The 19,481-nt window shown below is 39.5% G+C and overlaps 1 protein-coding gene across 1 annotated transcript in view; it reads right to left on the bottom strand.

The window, feature by feature from the left end:
• The window catches only part of ube2e2 (ubiquitin-conjugating enzyme E2E 2), a 38,744-nt gene that overhangs the window by 8,349 nt on the left and 10,914 nt on the right, over positions 1–19,481 (bottom strand). Inside the window, exon 4 of the mRNA XM_042490250.1 lies at positions 2,242–2,374. Coding sequence (XP_042346184.1) covers positions 2,242–2,374 — 133 coding nt within the window. The remainder of the gene's footprint in view (positions 1–2,241; positions 2,375–19,481) is intronic.

The following is a 19,481-nucleotide window of genomic DNA, read 5'->3' as shown; positions in this document are numbered from 1 at the left end:
ACAGGTTCAACAATCATCAAAAACTAAAAACTGCTGTTTCTATGAAACATCAATACGAAGTAGACCTCGGCATTTAAAATAGGTGTAGAATTACAAATACACCCAAATTTACAATTGCAGCTATCTATCTCTTACCATAAATCTGTGGCCTAAAATCTGCTGTCATTCAGGATTCTGCACATGTAGGGAACTGCTGATCTGTATCTCTTCGTTGGACGTCTCAGGATGGTTTGTCTGAGCTCTTTTCTGACGACCTGTGAGCTCGTCCCTGAGGGGGGACAGCCAGTCACTGAAGTTGGACTTAAGCAGCTTTCTGGTGAAGTCGAGACACAGTTGAGTGCTTCTCTCTGCACAATCTGAGAGTGCAGACAGCCTCTGGGTACCCTGAGTATTTCTGGCCAACTATGATTTTTACAAGCATTAAAGGTTGCCAGTCTGTCACAGAACTGCTAGACAAACTGACAAACCATGCCTCATATGATGTAAGAAAATAAGAGTCTGTTCTGATGTGCCTAATATTAATGGGAGAGCAGACAGACTGTGCACACCAGAGGAAAACGTGCCAGTTTGTAGTTTCAGAATCACCTCTTCAAAACAATGTGAATATTTCTCGAAATAAAAGAACTAAAATCAAAGTTAAAGCGATTATAATACAGAGAATACCGAAAAAATGTATCAGGCAGCCAGAGACGCAACTGAAGATAAATACTGAGGTTTATCTGTATCTACAGGTAATGACATCCATTTATCCATATTTAAGGCTGCATATCTGAACTCTTTAGCTTTAATGTAGCGACTAAAATAACGCAGTGTCAAGTAGTATCCAAACTTCCACAGTCAAACGATACCTGCATTCAATTCTGTACCAAGATCTAAAAAAAAAGACTATTTATTTGCAGCCGATCACCATAGGCATTTTTACATTTAATGCGATGTGCAATTGGCCCGCTTCTTCTGCAGCTACATCTGATATATACTGTGGTGCGTCCAAGTCAAGCGCTGCGTTTTTGATAAAGTTAGCAGTTCAGCATGCAGAGAAGCTGCCAAAATGTTTGAAAGTAAAAATGTTGATTACTTCAGGTCAGATAAATGGGTGCTAGGATAAATAACTGGTCTTTTGTTTGTTAAAAATTTAAGCGCAACACTTTTGTTTTTGCTCCCAATTTTCAAAGGATTAAGTTAAAGATCTACAACTTTTTATGCACTCCACAAATATATTTCTCTCTAATTTTGGTTGTAAATTTGATAGTAAGATAATCAATCCACCTAACAGGTATGGCATATCAAGATGCTGATTAAACAGCATCATAACTACACAGGTGTGCCTTGGGCTCACAATAAAAGGCCACTCTAAAGTGTACAGTATCAAACAGCTTTCTCAGAAAAGGACAATTAAAAAAGTGATAGCTTTGTGACTGACTCGCTCTCATCTAACATCAGTCACTACTGGAACAGTTTGACCACACATAAAGGCTTGCCAGATGTTGAAAAAATCATGGAATTGATCCAGTGTCCATGATATGCTAAAGGGAAATGGCATGTATCACAACTCTAAAGGAGAGCATGCAGCTCGAAAACGTCACTCGTGAGTTACTCAGTAACAGCTGCAAGGGGAGCTTAAGTGTGCAGACTTTTCTCTCTCTTTTGCTTGTACTTTTGTGTGGATGTGAGCATTTTCTACCCCTTTTGCTTGGTGTATCACAACTCTACAATGAGCTTGTCAAATCACTTGAATACTGTAAGTAAAAGCGTAGACTTCTTGCAAAATAGTCTTTTTTCTTGCTATATGGCCAAAGTTGCTGTAACCTGAATGCAAACAAAGTGGCTTACTGTCATGTTAATTTAGTGAAACTGACTGAAAACTCATGCTTCAAAAAAGTCAGACTTGTGTACTCATCAAAAAGTGATAGTCAGGACTGCCCTCATATCAAAGGAACGGAGAACTATATTGGTATCGGCATCACTTTGAGGGTACTGATATTGGTGTTTTGGAAATTTCCTAAACAATTCCCAGCTCTAGTCACTTGCAACTGCAAATTATTCCACACAAAAAATATCAAATATAAACTGACTATGTCTGCGATGGAAGAAAATGTTAATACAGTTAATGCTTCACGATCTCTTCATTAAATGACCCAGATATTTTGTCGACATTTCCCCAGACGCTGTGCAGGAAGCTCGTACTCGGTCGGCTACTCAAACATCCAAACACTGTAACAGTTATGTCTGCAGGCTGCTGACCTTGGGGGGTTTGAAGGGGTAGTCTGGCGTGAAGGCGATGTCCAAGAAGAAGACGCCTCCCTCGTACACGGAGCCCGGGGGGCCCAGGATGGTCGACCTCCACTCGTAGATGTTGTCTCCTTTGGGGCCGGCGCTGGAAAATTGAAACAAAAGACGTGTTAATATGTTAATCAGCGCAGCGCGCCGGACTCGACAGCCTGGTGTTCAAACCGCCAGCGGGGCTGACAGAGATTTGGGGGAGAGACAGTAAATGCTGCTTTCTGACAAGTTAATGATGGAGATTTGGGGAATGCCGAGGCCGTGGAGGTTTGAGGGTTTTTAGTTCAAGGCTATTTTGGTAGGATTTAGATTATCTGAAAATTTTGATGAGAAGATGAGATTACCTGCTGTTGGGAGTTGAGTTAGTGAAGTGCGCGCCCGCACACACACACGCACACACACACACACACACACACACACACACCAGTGAACCACTTTATACATGAGTGTTCAGATAAAGATTGAAAGAATACGAAAAATGATATTTACAGGGCAAGCACTGCAAAATGATTTCATATTCGAGCCGTTCTTCATTCATGAGATGAGTATTTATGCTGAAGTGGAGGCTGAAGGTCACATCTGTTGTATAGGCTCCGTAATTAATGCCATTTCCATATTACGGGCTCCCTCCCCCACTGTTGTTTGTAAGACCCTGAGCTGGCACAGAGCCAGAAGAGACCGGGACAATGTCCAGATCACAAAGCCCGGGACAATGAACAATCCCTCCGATTTCATGTAATTACCAGGGATGGTGTTTTACGCAAACCTTTTGCTTGCTGGCTGATGTGCTTAAAAATGTGCCCGATGCACATACAGGGTTTGCTTTCACCCAAGGCTGCTGCATTCCCTTTTATTCAGACATAAACCAATAATCTAAGACGGAGATTTCCTGTGTAACAACCTCAAACAGCTAGACAGTTAAAAGCAGCATCTGGCTCCAAGCATGCCCTTGAAAACAGATCACTCCCCATAAATAGAAATAAGACATTAGACATTTCCTTCCTCCTGCAGTATCAACACATGCAAATTTCCAACTAATCTACTTTGCCACTCTTTCACACTGGCCCTCTCTTAAGTCTTCTTTAATTAGCTAATTATGATTACTTCGTCTCTGGGGAATTACTTCAAAATACACTGTCGATAAGGACATCCCCAATCTGTTGTTTCAGGCACAAAGACATTTTCTTTTTATTTTGTAAGAGTGAAAACACAATAACAAAAGCAGAGAATGTAAAACGACCATGCTGAGTATTGTTTGTGCAGATGAAGGGAACACACACTGAGTATTTGTCTTTGTAAACCTCATACTTAAACGGCAGTAATTGATAACATGCACCAAACACATGGAGGGAACTCGTCAATGTACAAAGCTGTAAAATTAGGTGTTAACCCTTTAGAACCTGGATCGACGTCAGTTTTATTGTGTTGCGTTCAGACGCCTTTCACAAGTATTTAAACCTCTAAAACCTGTTAAGATTTTAGTGGTTTCCTTTGTTTTCAAATTTCTTTTGAAAACAAAGGAAAAAGAAATGTCCAGAAAATTAAGAAAAAAATTTAAAAAGAAAGAAAAATTTGTAAAAGGCTACATGCAAATGATCTGAAATTAGCTGTGGGAAGATTATTAGATATTGTCCAAAAAAACAAAACAAAACAAAAAAAAGGGAAAAAAATGTACAGCAAACTATATTTAAAATTCTTATTATTATACATTAAAATTATATTCCAGAAAAAAGTATACTTTTCGCACCTCTGATACAGGGTTACTGCAGCTTAAGGCAAGGTAGATTTAAGACTTTAAAGAGTTTCTTTTAATGCCACTTAGAACAAACTACAAGACCAGTTTTCTAATAACTAAAATTAAAGAAGGACAATTTTATTTTGTACAGATATTATTGTGAAATAAAACACAACTATTTTTTGTCCAATAAAAAAGTTTATTTTTTTAAGATTATCTACAATAAAAACATTATACTATCACAAAAGTATCTATTTGGTTTAACAAAAAAAAAAAAGATGTTCAAAAGTATTTTGATATTTTACAATGCAAAATAAAAAAATATTTTAAAAAATCATAAAATCCTACTTCCCATGTCAGACTTTTGAAAGATTAAGTAATTTAATACGAATTAAGGCCTTAAGACTTTTTAAGGATCTGGAGGAACTCTGTTCTTAATGTCTTTTCCTTGTCTCGTCTTCTTTTTTTTTTTTTCATTTTCTTGTTTTGCTTATTTTAAAGTAATTGTCTTGTAACTTTTTACTAATTCCATGGGTCATTTCTTGTTAAGTTGCTCATTGCCTTCAGGTTTCAAAGGGTTAAAGAACACAAAGTATTAACAATATTGGTTTCATTTGTTTTGGCAGACGCAAACAATGCTACCTCCATTTGATCATATGACCAGGTTTTGTTTCCAAACAATCTGTGTTGCATTTTAGCAGACAGAGAGCTCTATCTATCTGAATCAACCGCAGGAAATGACCTAAAAATACAAGGATTTATAAGCACACAGAGACAGATGTTGACATCAGATAGCCAGCCGTAACTTGTGCTTGGAAAGCCTGTCATAACAATATAAAGTGCAGGCGAACCGCAGTCCGAACTGGTGGTCACATACAGCTGTTGCTACATTTTTGTGTTGTGTTATTCAACAGGAGTTAAATTAGAGCAGAGGGATTCAATATTTCCATCATGACTGCGCTGGAATCAGATGAGTTTTGACACAAGATGTCAGGCTTCCCAAATAAAAGTCTGCTCAATAAAAAATCTACTTGAGGGGTTGTCCTTGACTCAGCAGAGTCTAAATCAAACAGTCACAGGAGCTCTTTGACAAACCAATTAATCTGCCTGATTGTGTTATTATTGGAGTTTGCTGTTCCTCTGCAGATGAATGCAAATGGATCTCTTTAGATCTGCTGCCTATCAAAAAGCCACAGATGTGACTGCTTTTCATGTGATTACTAATACCCAAATCTGAATAAAAAGAAAATAAAACACCAACGCAGCCCCTCACATTTTTTGTCTGACTGATTAGTAAAGTATAGTATTAGTAAAGCCCCCTTATCGCTGCACAAAAAAATCAACTACCACCAGCTAAAATGTGGCTTTTGTATTTAATGGGAGAGTGACAATCATCATTCACTTCCAGGTAACTTTGCAGTAGTCATGGGTATTTATCGGCTCTAGCTACGACTGGCTCTGATAGGCAGTGAATGAAATACACCACCAGGGTGGACACACTAATTTTGCCCCTTTTCCAGGGCAAAATAATGATGGGCCACAATTTTTAAATACTAAGTTTAAAAAAGAGAATAAGCACGAGATATAAAAAGAAGTAACCGATGAGAAGTAACATTTTCACTGGCCTCCATGCTGCTTTTTGCAGGTTACAAACCTGTTTTCTGGCCCGTCTGTAACGACAAAAATGACACACCAGAAAATAACAAAAAATAAATAAATGAAACACACAGAAAGGTAGACTCATCTGCTGCATTACCATACATCTATGACCAGAGCAGTGTACTAATTTTAGTGGAAAAAGGGTGTAAGAGTGTGCAGCCTTAAGACAAATTCATAGGCCCCAAGGGTCCATGCAGACCGTCTGTATGCAGCCCATTTTATGTTACTGCACACGTAGCAAATGCACGAATGCGCATGCTCCAGTTACAAAATATAATGTCTTGTTCCACGATTCTGGCCGGTCAAAAACACTATGGTAAAGCCAGCAGCGGCCGCTGCACCATGGTGACGTTTTTTAATTTGGACATTCAACAGAAACTCACTCAAACGTTGGCAGTAGGAGGACGGTAAGCTCCCCTTCCCGCCCTCCTGTTTACGGCTGGGGGCTGATGCAGATCCTCAGTGTACTACATATGAAGCTCTCAGCTTTAGTGCTAAATGAATTAACCACTGATAATCCTTATGATGTTTGATAATGATGATTATTGAGATTTTACTGTAATGATGGTTTGCAGAAAAACTAATTTGCTGTATGAATATAACAAATAGCCACAGCCGCACTTAATAACAGCTGGTCTGGCACCGTTGGAGCACCTTGCAGTGCGACACAGTCCGAGAAATTGCTCTTTCTTTGCTGAATTTCTCACTGACAGGTTTAATGAATGGTGGAGAGCACATGTATTGATATGCAAACGAATGATTACGGGTAGAAAAAGAGAGATGGCTGGTTGCTCTGTAGGCTATAATCAAACGTAGAAAACTTGTGTCGGGTGCTAATGGAAAACAGAAACAATAGTATTAACAGGAAGGAAATCTAGGCACTCAAAAAATTAGAAAAACGAGTAGAAATAACATTAAAAAGCCTAAATTGGTAAAAAAAAAAAAAAAAAAAAAGTCATAATGTTTCAACCACTGCCTGACTTCATCAATGATTAAGGGTGTTTCTAGATCCATCTGTGGTGGCCTGTGGGTGTGAAAATGCTTCTCGTGCATGTTCACCCTGCGCCACAACAATCAAGATTTATGAAACAGAATCAGGGGTATGCACCACTTTATAAATCTGAACAGAAGAATGTGTATACACATTTCTACCTTTTAGCGTACACACTGTTTTACTCTTGAATATAGTCTTGAGTTTTATGCATTTAGAGGAGAAAGAAGGCAAGGGTGAAACTTCTCTCTCATGCTCACTTTTTTCAGTTTCACAAAACTACTTCAGGCACTTTTTGTATCTAAGCGAGTGCAACACCATGAATGCCTTTGAAGAAAGATTATCTCAAAGTTTGCACTTTCATCCCCATATTTGAATAAGTATCGTGTTTCTCTCCAGTCTTAGACGGCCGTCTTCTCACCCCGTCTTTGAGTGTGGCCGAGCAGCAATAAACAGTTCAGATGCAATCTGATGACTTGCTGCACAAACCAGTTCATTTCAAGCAAGTCCTGTTGTGATGTAATTAGGCAGTGTGATCCTGACTGATAGAAATATCAACTGAACTCGCTGCGATCCCTCTCCAACTCTCCAAACATGACTTTCTACATTTCCTGCTGTTGACAGAACCACACAGACAGCTTATTTTTCTCGCTCTAGGCAATCTCCCCTCTGCGCTTACACTTCAGTGCCACACACACACCTCAAGGTAACACTTCTATTACCGCTACTATTCAAAACCTTCCCTGACACCGCCGTGAAAGAAACAGCCGACTATTCCATTTCCAAACATCTCCAATAGGAGCAGATGCTCACTTCCTTTGGAGGCTGATGAGTTTGTAGGGCTGATAATAACTCAGACATGATGGAAAGATAGAGATGAGCAGGCATGGCAGAGGTCCTCGCTCAGCGGCGAGATTGCTGTAGGGGATCTGACAACCACACAAGGGCTGTGGATAAAGGCTAAGTCAATAGCTGAATGTGCATGCCACCGCTGGCTGTTGCTTGGAGACCTCCTTCCCCCGCCAGCTCGGGCGATCCTGTGGTGCTTTGTTGCAGCTGGTTCAGGGCCAGCTCATTCAGGATCTGACAGTCTCTCACTTGGCCATTAAATTTGGGAGAGGTGAGCGTCATGGAGATTGCAAGACACTCAAGCGGCGATTGGTAGCATCAACGAGTGCATGAGATCGCATTCGCCAGGGTTTAATTAAAGCACGCTAAACGGCAGGAGTTAAACAGCTGATGAGTCCTTGACCGTGGGTAATATGTATGCAGAATATTCTGCTCTGCAACTGACATATTCAATCATGGTAATTATTGGGTAGTCAAGGCATTACATTTGGGCTGCACCTACAGATTATTTTTCTCGACTGAACGATTATTTTTTAGTTCAGTTGACTAATCTAATGACTAAGCGACTGATTATTCTACGGATAATTTTTTATTACACTGTAAATACAGATAACACTTAATTTACCCAAACATAATTTCAAAAACTTGTCTCATTTATATTTAAATGTGGTATGATATTTATTAATATTAATATCATAGACCCTATTTGTCATATGTTAAATCCGAAATTTAAAAGGACAGCTGTGACTAGGGTTACAACGATGTGAGATTTTCATAGTACGATAACCGTCTCAGAAGATATTGCAGTTTTACAGTATCACTTTTCTGAGTGTGATAAATTTACATGTGTTGTTGAATCCTCTATCCTGAACTGTGTGATGGTAATTGTGAGACACAGTTGTTAAAGTAAAAATATAGATATCACCAATTATTTTGAGATTTTACAATGCAATGTAAAAAATAAATAAATAAAATGTAAGGAAAAAAGTTAAAAACCCTGCTTCCAAAGTCTTAGCATTTTTAAGCCTTTTTAAAGAGTGAATTAAAACATTTTAATAGTAATAAAGGCCTTTTTGTAGATGTATAAATTAAATGTCTTTTAAAGGATCTGCAAGAACCCTGTATCACATCCATGAATCGCTGCAGCCCTACAAAATATGAATTTCAATTCTGCAAGAGCAACATTAAACCAAGATTCCTTCAGGGTTCTGTGTTTTCATGCACGGCTGCAAATTCCTCATTGGTGCTTTTAAAAAATCAGCATCATTGAATCAATGTGAAGTCAATCAGGGCGTTAAGAAGAACAAACACATGATAATCTAACACAAAGACCTGAAACTGAGAGCAACAGTCTGATAAATATTCCGTGTCACTCCTGTCTTTTTTTCTCTCTCTACGGGAAAACAATCTTCTCTTCAAGCAGACAGATCTGCTCAGCACAAACACGTGACGTTAACTGGTGTAACTGCGCTGCTTATGGGCTTTGTTGGAGGCTGCGACGATAATAACCTCTGTGTAAGTAACACTACATCTGCAGTGCACCGTCAGCCAAATGCCTTGATTCAGTGAATATTTGGGTCATTTGTTTCAAGGGTCTGGGATACATTAGGGTGCGGGTGTCCGTGAGAGTCTTGCCACTGCCCTGTCCGCCAAGATTACACTCATGTAGGAACCCACTTTGACAGCTGAGCTGCTTCCTGCTCAGCAGAGCACCAAAAAAGTGTTTGACCACAGATTCACACTGCTCTCCGTCTTTGTGGGTTTGTTTTAACAGCTTCTTTTGATTATTCTTGCTTTTTTTCTAAAAGGGATCTACTATGTTTTTGTTATTTTCTATCACATGTATAATACTAAAATTCTGGAAGTTTATATTTAATGTGGTCATGGGTTTAAATGATGAGGTAAATATGCATGAAAGTACTCCCTGTGAACATAACCTAAGGCTCCAGACCATTTTAATACTCTGTTTCCAACATTTTATCTACTTTGGCTACAAGATGATGTCAGATCCAGGCCCCCAGCAACAGCACCAGGCTCTGAGGACAATCTTACATCGTAGTCAAACGACCAACAGATTTACTTTGTGGAAGCAAAGACTGTAAATCAGTGTATACGTCTTTTGGGCATTACAGCCCCCGCAATTTTTATTATTTACTATCTTTTATTTTATTTTTTCTGCTTCCTCTTGCTCATTTAATTTGTTAAAATGCCACTGCAGTTGTTAATCTAAAAAGCTTTATTTTATTAATTTTTTTAATTGGTGAGTATTTTTTCACCCAAAGAAAGTGCTGCTCCCAAGCTGCAGGCACAAAGGTAGCTGGATGCTAACGTCCGGGAAGCACTAAATCTTGTTCCCAATATTGTTATTTTCACCCCAATTGTGGATCATACCACTGCTGTGACATTTCTGGTTGTGTTTTGAATCTTTTATTTGTGATTTTTCATTATACAACATGCTGTTTTCTTTCTTACAGTCACTCCTCATGGATCTATAAAGAAAACTGGATACAGGGTAGGAAGCAGAGTGGAAGTTCAGTGGCGCATGAATCCAAAAAAGTTAGACTGCCACATGTAAAGTCACCCTGATGACTGGCAGTGCTTCTACACTGTGTGACCCGCAGAGCAGATGCACTTGAGATTTTTGCCATCTGAGCCAGCTTCCAGTTTAGCACCCAGTTAACCTGAATGGTGATAATATGATTCAATTATGCATCTTTTTTAGACTTCACAAATGCTATCAGAGCAAATGGATGAATTTCTGACACTCAAAACATTTTTGCACTGATTTACAGACGTCTCTTTCGCTATGTAAGTCTATAGCAAAAATAGGGTCATATGGCATCATATGACAGATGTAAATCCACTGTTTGGTCACCCCAAATATTGACCAGCACACCTATTGGAGGCCTGGTAGAGATGCCGAGAAACAGAGGACCCCTAATGCTGATCAATCACAGACAGTATGAGAAAAAATGTGTTTCTTGAGCTTTGAATCATGTATACATGTTCTAGGAGAAAAGCAAAACACAAATATGACCCTAAAAATGAGCATTATACAGGTCTCCTTTAATAGCAACAACAGTTAGGATACTTCACTAAATGTAGCATCAATCCCAGCTTGTATCTTCAGCATGATGCAGTCATAAAGTTGTGTTTGTGAAACCTGTGAGGGAGCGAGTAATTGCATCCCACAGTGACCTCGCTCTGTGCTTCACCTCAACAAAGACTCATCAGTGCACACAAGGCTGAGAGAGATTGGACACTTTGAAACCTCGAGACTGCACTGAGACATTTTCCAGAGGAGGATTAAGAAAACGGTTCCTTCTTCAAATATAAAGCAACACTTTACCACGGAGCTACTTCATCATTTTCACCTTTCAGTCGTAGTTCCTGAAAACTATCCAAGCTGTGCCCCATAATCACAGGCAGCAGTAATCATTTCCATATATATTGAATGACCTTTCCTCACCATGATACAGTGCGGTATGTGAGACCAGGGTGCCCATTTAATCATCCACATTGCCTTATTTCATAGACAGGGCAATCTGCAGATTGGTGCCAATGCCAAAGATAACCTTTATCTTGCAGCCTGAGAGCTGAGCTAATCTCTGCAAAATCGCTAACCCATCTTGTCACCTAGAGCCAATTCCCACAGACGTCAAGGTGCGGGTTAAGTTGATGAAAGAGATGGTCATGAGATAGGCCTCTGCCACTCACAGGTGAACTTAAAAGTCCTTTGTGAGGAAATTGTTAAACTATATCTTACATCCAAACTGATTTCATTTGGGGAATTTAGCACACACTCCAGAGCAGACTGCACTGACTCACCAAAGTAGAATTAAGGTCTTACATCAAAGACAAAACTGAAGGCAACTGCAAATTTATAAAACTCTTCAAGGAGCTTAAATAAAATTTCCATGACCATTCACAATGTATAATACAAGAAATACTCCATCTCAAAAATGCAGCATGTAAAAGTAGTAGAGGGGCACAACATTGGCAAGGAAACTTTAGGATTTATGTTAAAACACACATACAAAACCTATTTTTTTCTACTATTCTGACATATCAGATTCCATCTCTGTTCAAACATAGTTCCCACTAGCTGACATACATGGAAGGAGAGACAGAACAAGGGCAGAAAATTAAGAAATACACGTGATGGTTAACCAGAATTACCGCCGTGCGTTTGTATGCCTCCACACATCAGTCAAGTAGCACTCAAAGTTTACATCCATGTCTGTGAAAGCATGATTGCTTCACACACAGAAGAGGTCTAAAATCGGCACAGTTTCAAAGTGAGCACCCAAGATTGGTTCAACAATTTAGTATCTGACCAAGTGTTTTCTCTTCTGTTTCTGACTTATGACATTGAGAAATATGGAAAAGAGTTTTTGCAGAACATTATAATGTCACAGTGGAGTTGAACATTGACCTTTTTGATATAAAATGTCATCACTTTATCAATCTATCCTGTTAGACATGTGTGAGACTTAAGAAGTCCCAGTAACTTTTGATCTTTAAAAAATCTAATTTGTTCATCATTGAGTCTAAGTCCAAGTATGTGCCAAATTTGAAGAAAGTCCCTCTTGGCATTTTTGAGATATCACGTGCATAGACCATAGAATTGAATATAAAAATATCATCAATTCATCATTACATCCTATCAGAAATTTGTGTGAAATTTCTTCATAATAAGCATATGAATTCTTGAGTTACGGCCAAAAACAGGATTTGTGACCCTGACCTTTCAGCACCAAATTCTAATCAGTTGATTTATTTGTGCAAAATTTTTAAAAACTCCCTCTGTCCTTGAGATATAACGTTCACAGAAATTAGGCGGATGCAAGGTCACAGTGACCTTGGACTTTGATCTATGAGCACCAAAATGTAATCAATACATCCTTGAGTCCAAGTGGACGTTTGTGCTAAATTTGAAGAAATTCCCCCCAGGTAATCTTGAGATATTGCGTTCACAAGACTGGAACGTATGTGCAGTCAACCAAAAAACAAAAAGCCTCCGGGCCTTGGTGATCGCCGGCACAGAGGCATACCAAAACATCAAATGGATGCATATTAGAGCTAACATTGAAATCACATTAATTTCATGACACACAACAAAGTTCCATGACTTTCCAAAGCCTGGAAAATAAGACTCTGAAATTCTGTGACCCTGAACTATTAAAGAATGCAAAACCACAGTTGAAGGGAAACAGCAGGAAAAACAGTTTTGTGTATCTTAAACAAGCGTGTGTGGTAGAAATAGAGTCTAAAAGAAACTTTAATTTAGACAAACAATATACAGTTTGTCCGTCGTCAAAGGAACAGCTCCAAATATTTCACTAGTAAGACTTCAAAGACTAATCTTGTTAGTGCCAAACTGTGCGCACTGGCAACAGTTAATTCACAGTGGGTTTTATTGTCTAAAGTACTACAATATGCTGAAGAAGTTCATCTTTTACTCATTTGTCCAGTTATATTAAACTAGCCGTGTAGCTCACAGGCATGTGAGCATATCTGGGGGTGTTGGGTAATCTGTGAAATTTCTGGCCTTAAAAGGAAACCACAAAGTAGAACCTCTTTCCTAGGAAAACCACCGAGAAACTTTCACACCCTTTCAAAGAAATGCTTTTTGCCTTTTTTTATATTGATTTTACATGAAACTGTTTGGAAATATCTTAAAGACTGCTCTAAAAGATTAGCCTGATTGACAGCAGTGTTTTTACTCATTTTTTTAGTGAAAATTTGACTGTTTGAACACACTGAGCCTATTGATTTATTTATTTTTAGTTGATTTTATGGAGACAAAGCAAATAAACATTGTATAACTTCAGCCTGTTACAAACAAGCTGTAGTAACTGATGTTTCACATATGGAGATTATAGCTATTGCTAGTTTCCAACTCATTTCCCTAGTTAGGCTTTTAGTAAAGGCATGAAGGTTACAATAATGTGCATACAATAAGAGATGGACAAAGTGCTGCAGGTGTGATATGAGAAGAAAAAGCCTTGCTTTTGTATTCCTTCGAGAACCACTCAAGTTGCACTTTCAGTTTACATCCATGTCTGTGAAAACATGGATGCTTCACACACATCTTAAGGACCTATACAGTCTGCGTAGTTTTATAATTAGTGTCACCACTCCCCTTCTGTTCCTAAGTTATGTCGTTGAAAAATAAAAAATGTTTTTTTACGAACATTATGATGCCACAGTGAAGTTAATCTTTTGGATATAAAATACCATCACTTCATCGTTTTATCCTATTACACATTTGTGGATGAGACATGAGAGGTCACAGTAACTTTTTTTGACCACCAAAGTGTAATTAGTTTGTCGCTGACTCCAAATGCATGTTTGTGCCAAATTTGAAAAAAAATCCCTCTAGGTGTTCTAGAGATATCACGTTCACAAAAATAGGGCATACAGACAAACAGAAAACCCAAAACACCATGCCTCCGGCCTCGGCTGTTACTGGCACAGAGGTATAAAAACTGGTCTCTGTAGGAATCCATTGTAACCACAGCTGCTCTGTAAAACTACACACTTTTTACAGCCACCTTTCAAGTCTAACGAGGGTACTTTAAGATTAGGTTGCATGTAAAAGATGAGACAGATGGAATATCACTTTAATATAGCAAACATAAAAGGTCAGAAAACAAATCATGTAAAAAATATTCACTGGTGAAACACTAAACACGGCAATACCACCGAGCACAAACCCAGAGCGTTCCCAGAGCAGCCTGTCACACAGAGAGCTGTTTACGGGAGCAGGTAAATAGCTGTCTGAGCCAAGACCTGCACCAAGGGGCTGATAAATAAAACAGGAGAGTAAACCAATAATTGAATGTGAATCAGTATGTTTTGGAGCTTGTGAATACAGCCATGCACAAATAAAGCCATTATCTGCATTATTCCAGTTCGTTCCCCCACAGGCACTTTTTTTTCCTAATGGCGCTGTCATTCAGTTCAGATCTTCTTTTCTATCAGTGTGGCTGCTGCGGTTATCAGAAGAGGAACTTTAATGAAGCAATCTTTTCCACGCCCCCGACCGTGAAAGAGCCCCAAGACCAATTACTGTGCAGCTCAGCAGCCGAGGTGACACCTCCTTCCTCTGTTCTCTTGTCTTTATTGTCTCAAATGACATGGTTTGTTTTTTAATCAAGCCTTTTATTGTTCATGTGTACATTGAATACTGCAATTACTGACCGGACGGTTTATCCAGCAACAGGGGAAGTGGTTGAGTAGGTGGTTGCATGCTTTCTAAGTCGAAGGGAACAGCACAATTTTATTCTCACAGGAGGGCAACTGTGCATGCTGGGCTGAATCAATCTAAATAGCAGCCAGTACTGAATTGAGGAAGTATACTTCTAAGGAGAGAATTGAAGAACTGGCCTTTCACTCAGGAAGTTTGTCCTCACTGGGCTTTAAAGTCATGTTAACAAAGCTGTAAGTAAAGCAGGGGATCTGTTTATTTTCCCCAGCCTTCCTTTATAATTCAGCGAGATGGTTCTGAGGTACAACAGAGATTTTTTTATGCGGTAAGCGTTTTTCTTCCCCGCATCTGAGCTGCTACATGCAGGCAGCGTCTGATGCAGTGCAAATGTTTGCCCGTGGCTAAAAATGAATAATGCAGAGCATATATCATTACCATAACACACACAGGCTTTGCATAAAGGCAACAGCACAACATCATGAGTCATAAAAATATCACTTAGACCACAAAGCATTGCTGTGTGTACACAGGGTGAAGGATGACACAGCTACCAACAGTAAAAAAAAACCAAAAACAATAAAACCTTTGGTTCTATAAATGAGGCCCATGTAAACCTCAAACCAAAGTTGCACAATTTTGCAGAAAATAAAAACATATGAGGAGCGTATTGTCTATGATATTAATCAGAACTGAAGTCAGGCTTTCTCCACACATTAATTTATTTGTGGCAGCCTGCTATGATAAAAAAAAATCTGCCATCATCCATTGATATTTTAGGAGTTGGACCATTCATTAATGAGCGCTATTGGAATCAGGCTGTTCTCACAAACTGTTTGTACGTTTTCCTATTAAAAGTAATGCACCCACATTTGTACCCCAAGTATTCTAAAAGGCTGTGATCATGTGGCCATTTTGCACTGGCCAGAGTAAACAAGAAGCAGTCCCAAGCTGTCTTGTAAGGACAAAGGTTGGGGTAGTGGATGGGTCAAAAAAATACAGACTTTAAAGTTATAGTTCAGTAATGTATTGCACCACACTCTCAGAGCGTACTCTGGGCACAGACGGAGCAGCAGAACATCGTGCCCAGTGAAATTTAATCATTAATTGTGCTTGGTCTTAAACTTTGCATTCACCGCCTCTGCAGCTTCTGCTCCACTCATCCATCGATCTGATCTAATCGGCTCTGACTGAATTGAATGATCAATTATCCACCCCACGTAACTCCACAAAGTGCTCCCAATGAAATAAAGAACTCATGAAGAATTCAGCCTGTGCTCTGTTCATGTACCACAAAAATTTCTAAATTTAAAGAGGAGACGCAGAATGATAAAAAAAAGACACAAATGCACAAGATTTAAGGAGACGATTGCTGACACACACCCTCAAACCCCCTCTCACCTACCGCCACATGTAAGCCTCTTCCACTGTACTAAAAAACCACTAACTACAGCTTACATCTGTTTTTTTTAATATCATGGAAAAGGTTATAATCAGCATTCACACCCACATCAAATAACTCTGCAGTAGTCACAAGTATTAATAGACTCCAGCTCCGATCAATATTGATGAAAAAACAACACCTGGGTGAATGAGCTAATTTTAGCCCCTTAACCAGCAAGATGCAACGACACGCAGACACAAATGACTGACCGGCTCAAACCTGGCTGTAAAGTTGAATGTGACATCAAAAAACCCACACATGCAGAGAGGCAAACTCGTCTGCTGCAGAGCTGTGTGAACAGCTCAGGTCATCTGGAAGTAGGAAAGCAGTCTATGACCTATTTTTAGCAGGTATACATGTGTTAAAAACCCTGCATACATGCGCTAATTTTGTTTGAAAAGAGGCTTTAGATTCTAAATAAGTGAGAAACACTGGATGTGAACTGTAGCTTTTTGAAAATAATTTCTGTGAGAACACAGAAGTATAAAGTGTGTGTGTGTGTGTGTGTGTGTGTGTGTGTATCTTTTCAAGGGGTAATTATAAACATTTGCTTTGCTTGAATAAAACAAGTTGGAATTTGTGCTGACATGCAAATTGGTGTGCAGTCCAGGGATTCACAGTAACACTGCTTCAGGAAAAGAAACTGCCTGAAAAACAGATTTGCCTCCGAGACAAAACTGCAGCCTCTTGCAATTTACAAACTAAATGAGTCAAGAGTACGATGTTAATATTTTTAATCTCACAGCCCTGCACCAAAGTCTATTCAGCCATAATTAGAGACAGTCTCTCCAGCCTCCCTCCACGAAAGCACTCTGGGCAGCCATTTGGCCCTGTGGCCGCGGGAATGGACTTATTACCAAAAGGTCAGTGATCAGAACAAGCTGAGCTGCCAGATCGGCTGCAGAGCCTGATCCTCCGATGGTCTATTCCCTTGGCAACGTATTAGCCCCCAGGTTTGCAGGTAGAGAAATGTAACAAGATTTTTAAGCTGCGGGTCATACAAATCAGCACAGAGAAAAGGGCATTCCTCAGGGATGTTATTAGGCGGTTATTATTCATTTCATTTGCAACAAGATGTTAACAGTGTTAACATTTCATCCCCCAGACTGCAAATATGTCATTAAGATACTTTAAAGTGTCTTGGCAGGAGCTGTGATTTGTGACTTCAGGGGGGAGAGTTTGGAGATCACAGTCGCAGGAGTAAAGTGATCTAATGCAAACTGTTTACATGTGAGTTACTGTATTTCTGCGCTTGCCAAAAGATTCTTCTGTTTGCTTTCGAATCAGATTACCATTCAGTCGCAAACTGCTTCTGTAAGACAGGCAGTGTAATGGCAACACTCCACCGCAAAATGTCCACACGCCTTGTGCTTCACGCTCGGCTTCTCCACAAACCCATTAATAACATTCTGGACAAATGTTTGCCAGAAAACTACCTCACAAATGAGGACATTGAGAATTCAATGACACACATGAATCACGGCAGGCCGTGTTCGCTGTCAAACAAGTGCCGCAGTGGAAAACATTAAGGATAAATTAAACTCAGGCCGGTGACAGAGGGGGAGCGTATGCTGCTGCCCCTCTATAGGAGCAAATTTATTTCTTTTCTACTAAAAAACTTTGTGTGAGGAGAAAAACGATGAGGGCAGACTCTGTTTGCTCGGGAAGGAAATGACTTGCAGCAGATGTTACATAGGTGCACAAGGAGAATGGTGACCATAACAAATCAGCCAGAACCCCGTCTGACACTGTCTATCTGTATGCAACATCCTGCTGCTGTTGTACCAGCTGTAAGACATGCTTGTTTCTATCTAGGTAAGACTGTTGTTTTTATCAGATAGCATATTTCTCACCCTTGTATGGTCCTTATTTGATGGCACTTTTATTCATCTAAGATGTGTAATGTTAGAAAATAAACAGTTTTTAGTCCAAAATATGTCTTCTCTATTATTGTCATTACAATATATTTTATAAAATCTTGTTTTCATTTATAATTTGCTCACCCATTTTTTTTATTTTTTATTTTATTTTATATTGTTTCATCAACTTTAAAGGTCAGTTTATCCAAAGCTCCTCCTTAGTCTCTGACCCTGCCATGTGCCTACGCAGATGTGTAATTTGCTTAACCACAAACGCCCCAAAGAAGACCTCTTTTAATTAATTCTGCTTGGTGAACAAAGCGATTCTGATACTGAAGCGGTGCCTTCATAGAGGTTCTTAGCTTTTGCTGTCGATGGACAAGACCTTCACTGAAAGGTCATGAACATGTCAGCGTCAGACACAGATGGGTGCCTATAATTCATCAATATTTATAAAGACAGTGATTATGGAACAAGACATCGATTAGGGCTGATTCATCCAAGGTCAAATGTAGCTGGCATCTCAAAGCATTTGCTTGTTTTACTCGCTTCAAAATTGGCATTTCATTGCAAAAGATCCGACCCACAATAATTCATGCACAATAGAGTGATCAGCTCGAACACCCAAGAGGTATTCCCGCAGCTCTTCCCCCCTACTCGCCTCTGGTCTGCATCCCTCCGCCCCCTCATGAATATTGATAACCCTCCCTGCTGTGCTTAATGGTAACGCTGTGAAAAATGATGCTGGCTGTGTCGCTGGCACATAATCCCCCTGGGGCATGGCAACGCACTAATATGCAGCTATCACAGACATGAAGATGATCCCATCAGCGAGGAGAGAATTAGAGGTCAGAACCTACGATAAAGACGGCCTCATTTCTTGGTGAGACTCGATGATGATGGAGCTACATATTCATGTCAAGGCTCTAAGCCAGCGAGCATGCAATGCGATGACCAGATGTGTGTGTGTTCCCTGCAGCTCGCATGATGTCATCAGGGAGTGACAGCTCGGTTTTGGGCACCGTGGGGGCATTACATCACACCAGGAGAATTCAGAGACTAAAGAAGGCTATTTGTTCCAAAGACCAGCCGTAAAGTACTGCTATAGTGAAGGAGGAGTGACATTTGAGGCCAGCTTTTGCTCTAATTAGGAGACAAATAATATGTTAAAACTAAAAAAATAAGAAATGACAGCTTTTAAAACCCCTCCCCTGAACAGTGGTTGTCCAATTATAGCTTAGCGACTGTAAATAGGTCTGTCAGTCTTTGGATTTCACCACATGCTGGATCACTGTTCAAGGGGCTGTAGTATACTCAATTTGTTTAGAGTTTGGTACATGGTGGGTTTTTTTTAAGTCCTCAAAATACAACCACAAATATGTGAGGGACAGATTAAATAGTGCACTTTTTCTAACATATGCTAAAAACAATAGCACAAATATTTTTAGAAAAAG

Source organism: Plectropomus leopardus, chromosome 7, assembly GCF_008729295.1.
Source record: "Plectropomus leopardus isolate mb chromosome 7, YSFRI_Pleo_2.0, whole genome shotgun sequence".
In the NCBI taxonomy this organism is placed as follows: Eukaryota; Metazoa; Chordata; class Actinopteri; order Perciformes; family Serranidae; genus Plectropomus; species Plectropomus leopardus.
This window is presented reverse-complemented; position numbering and strand designations above follow the sequence as displayed.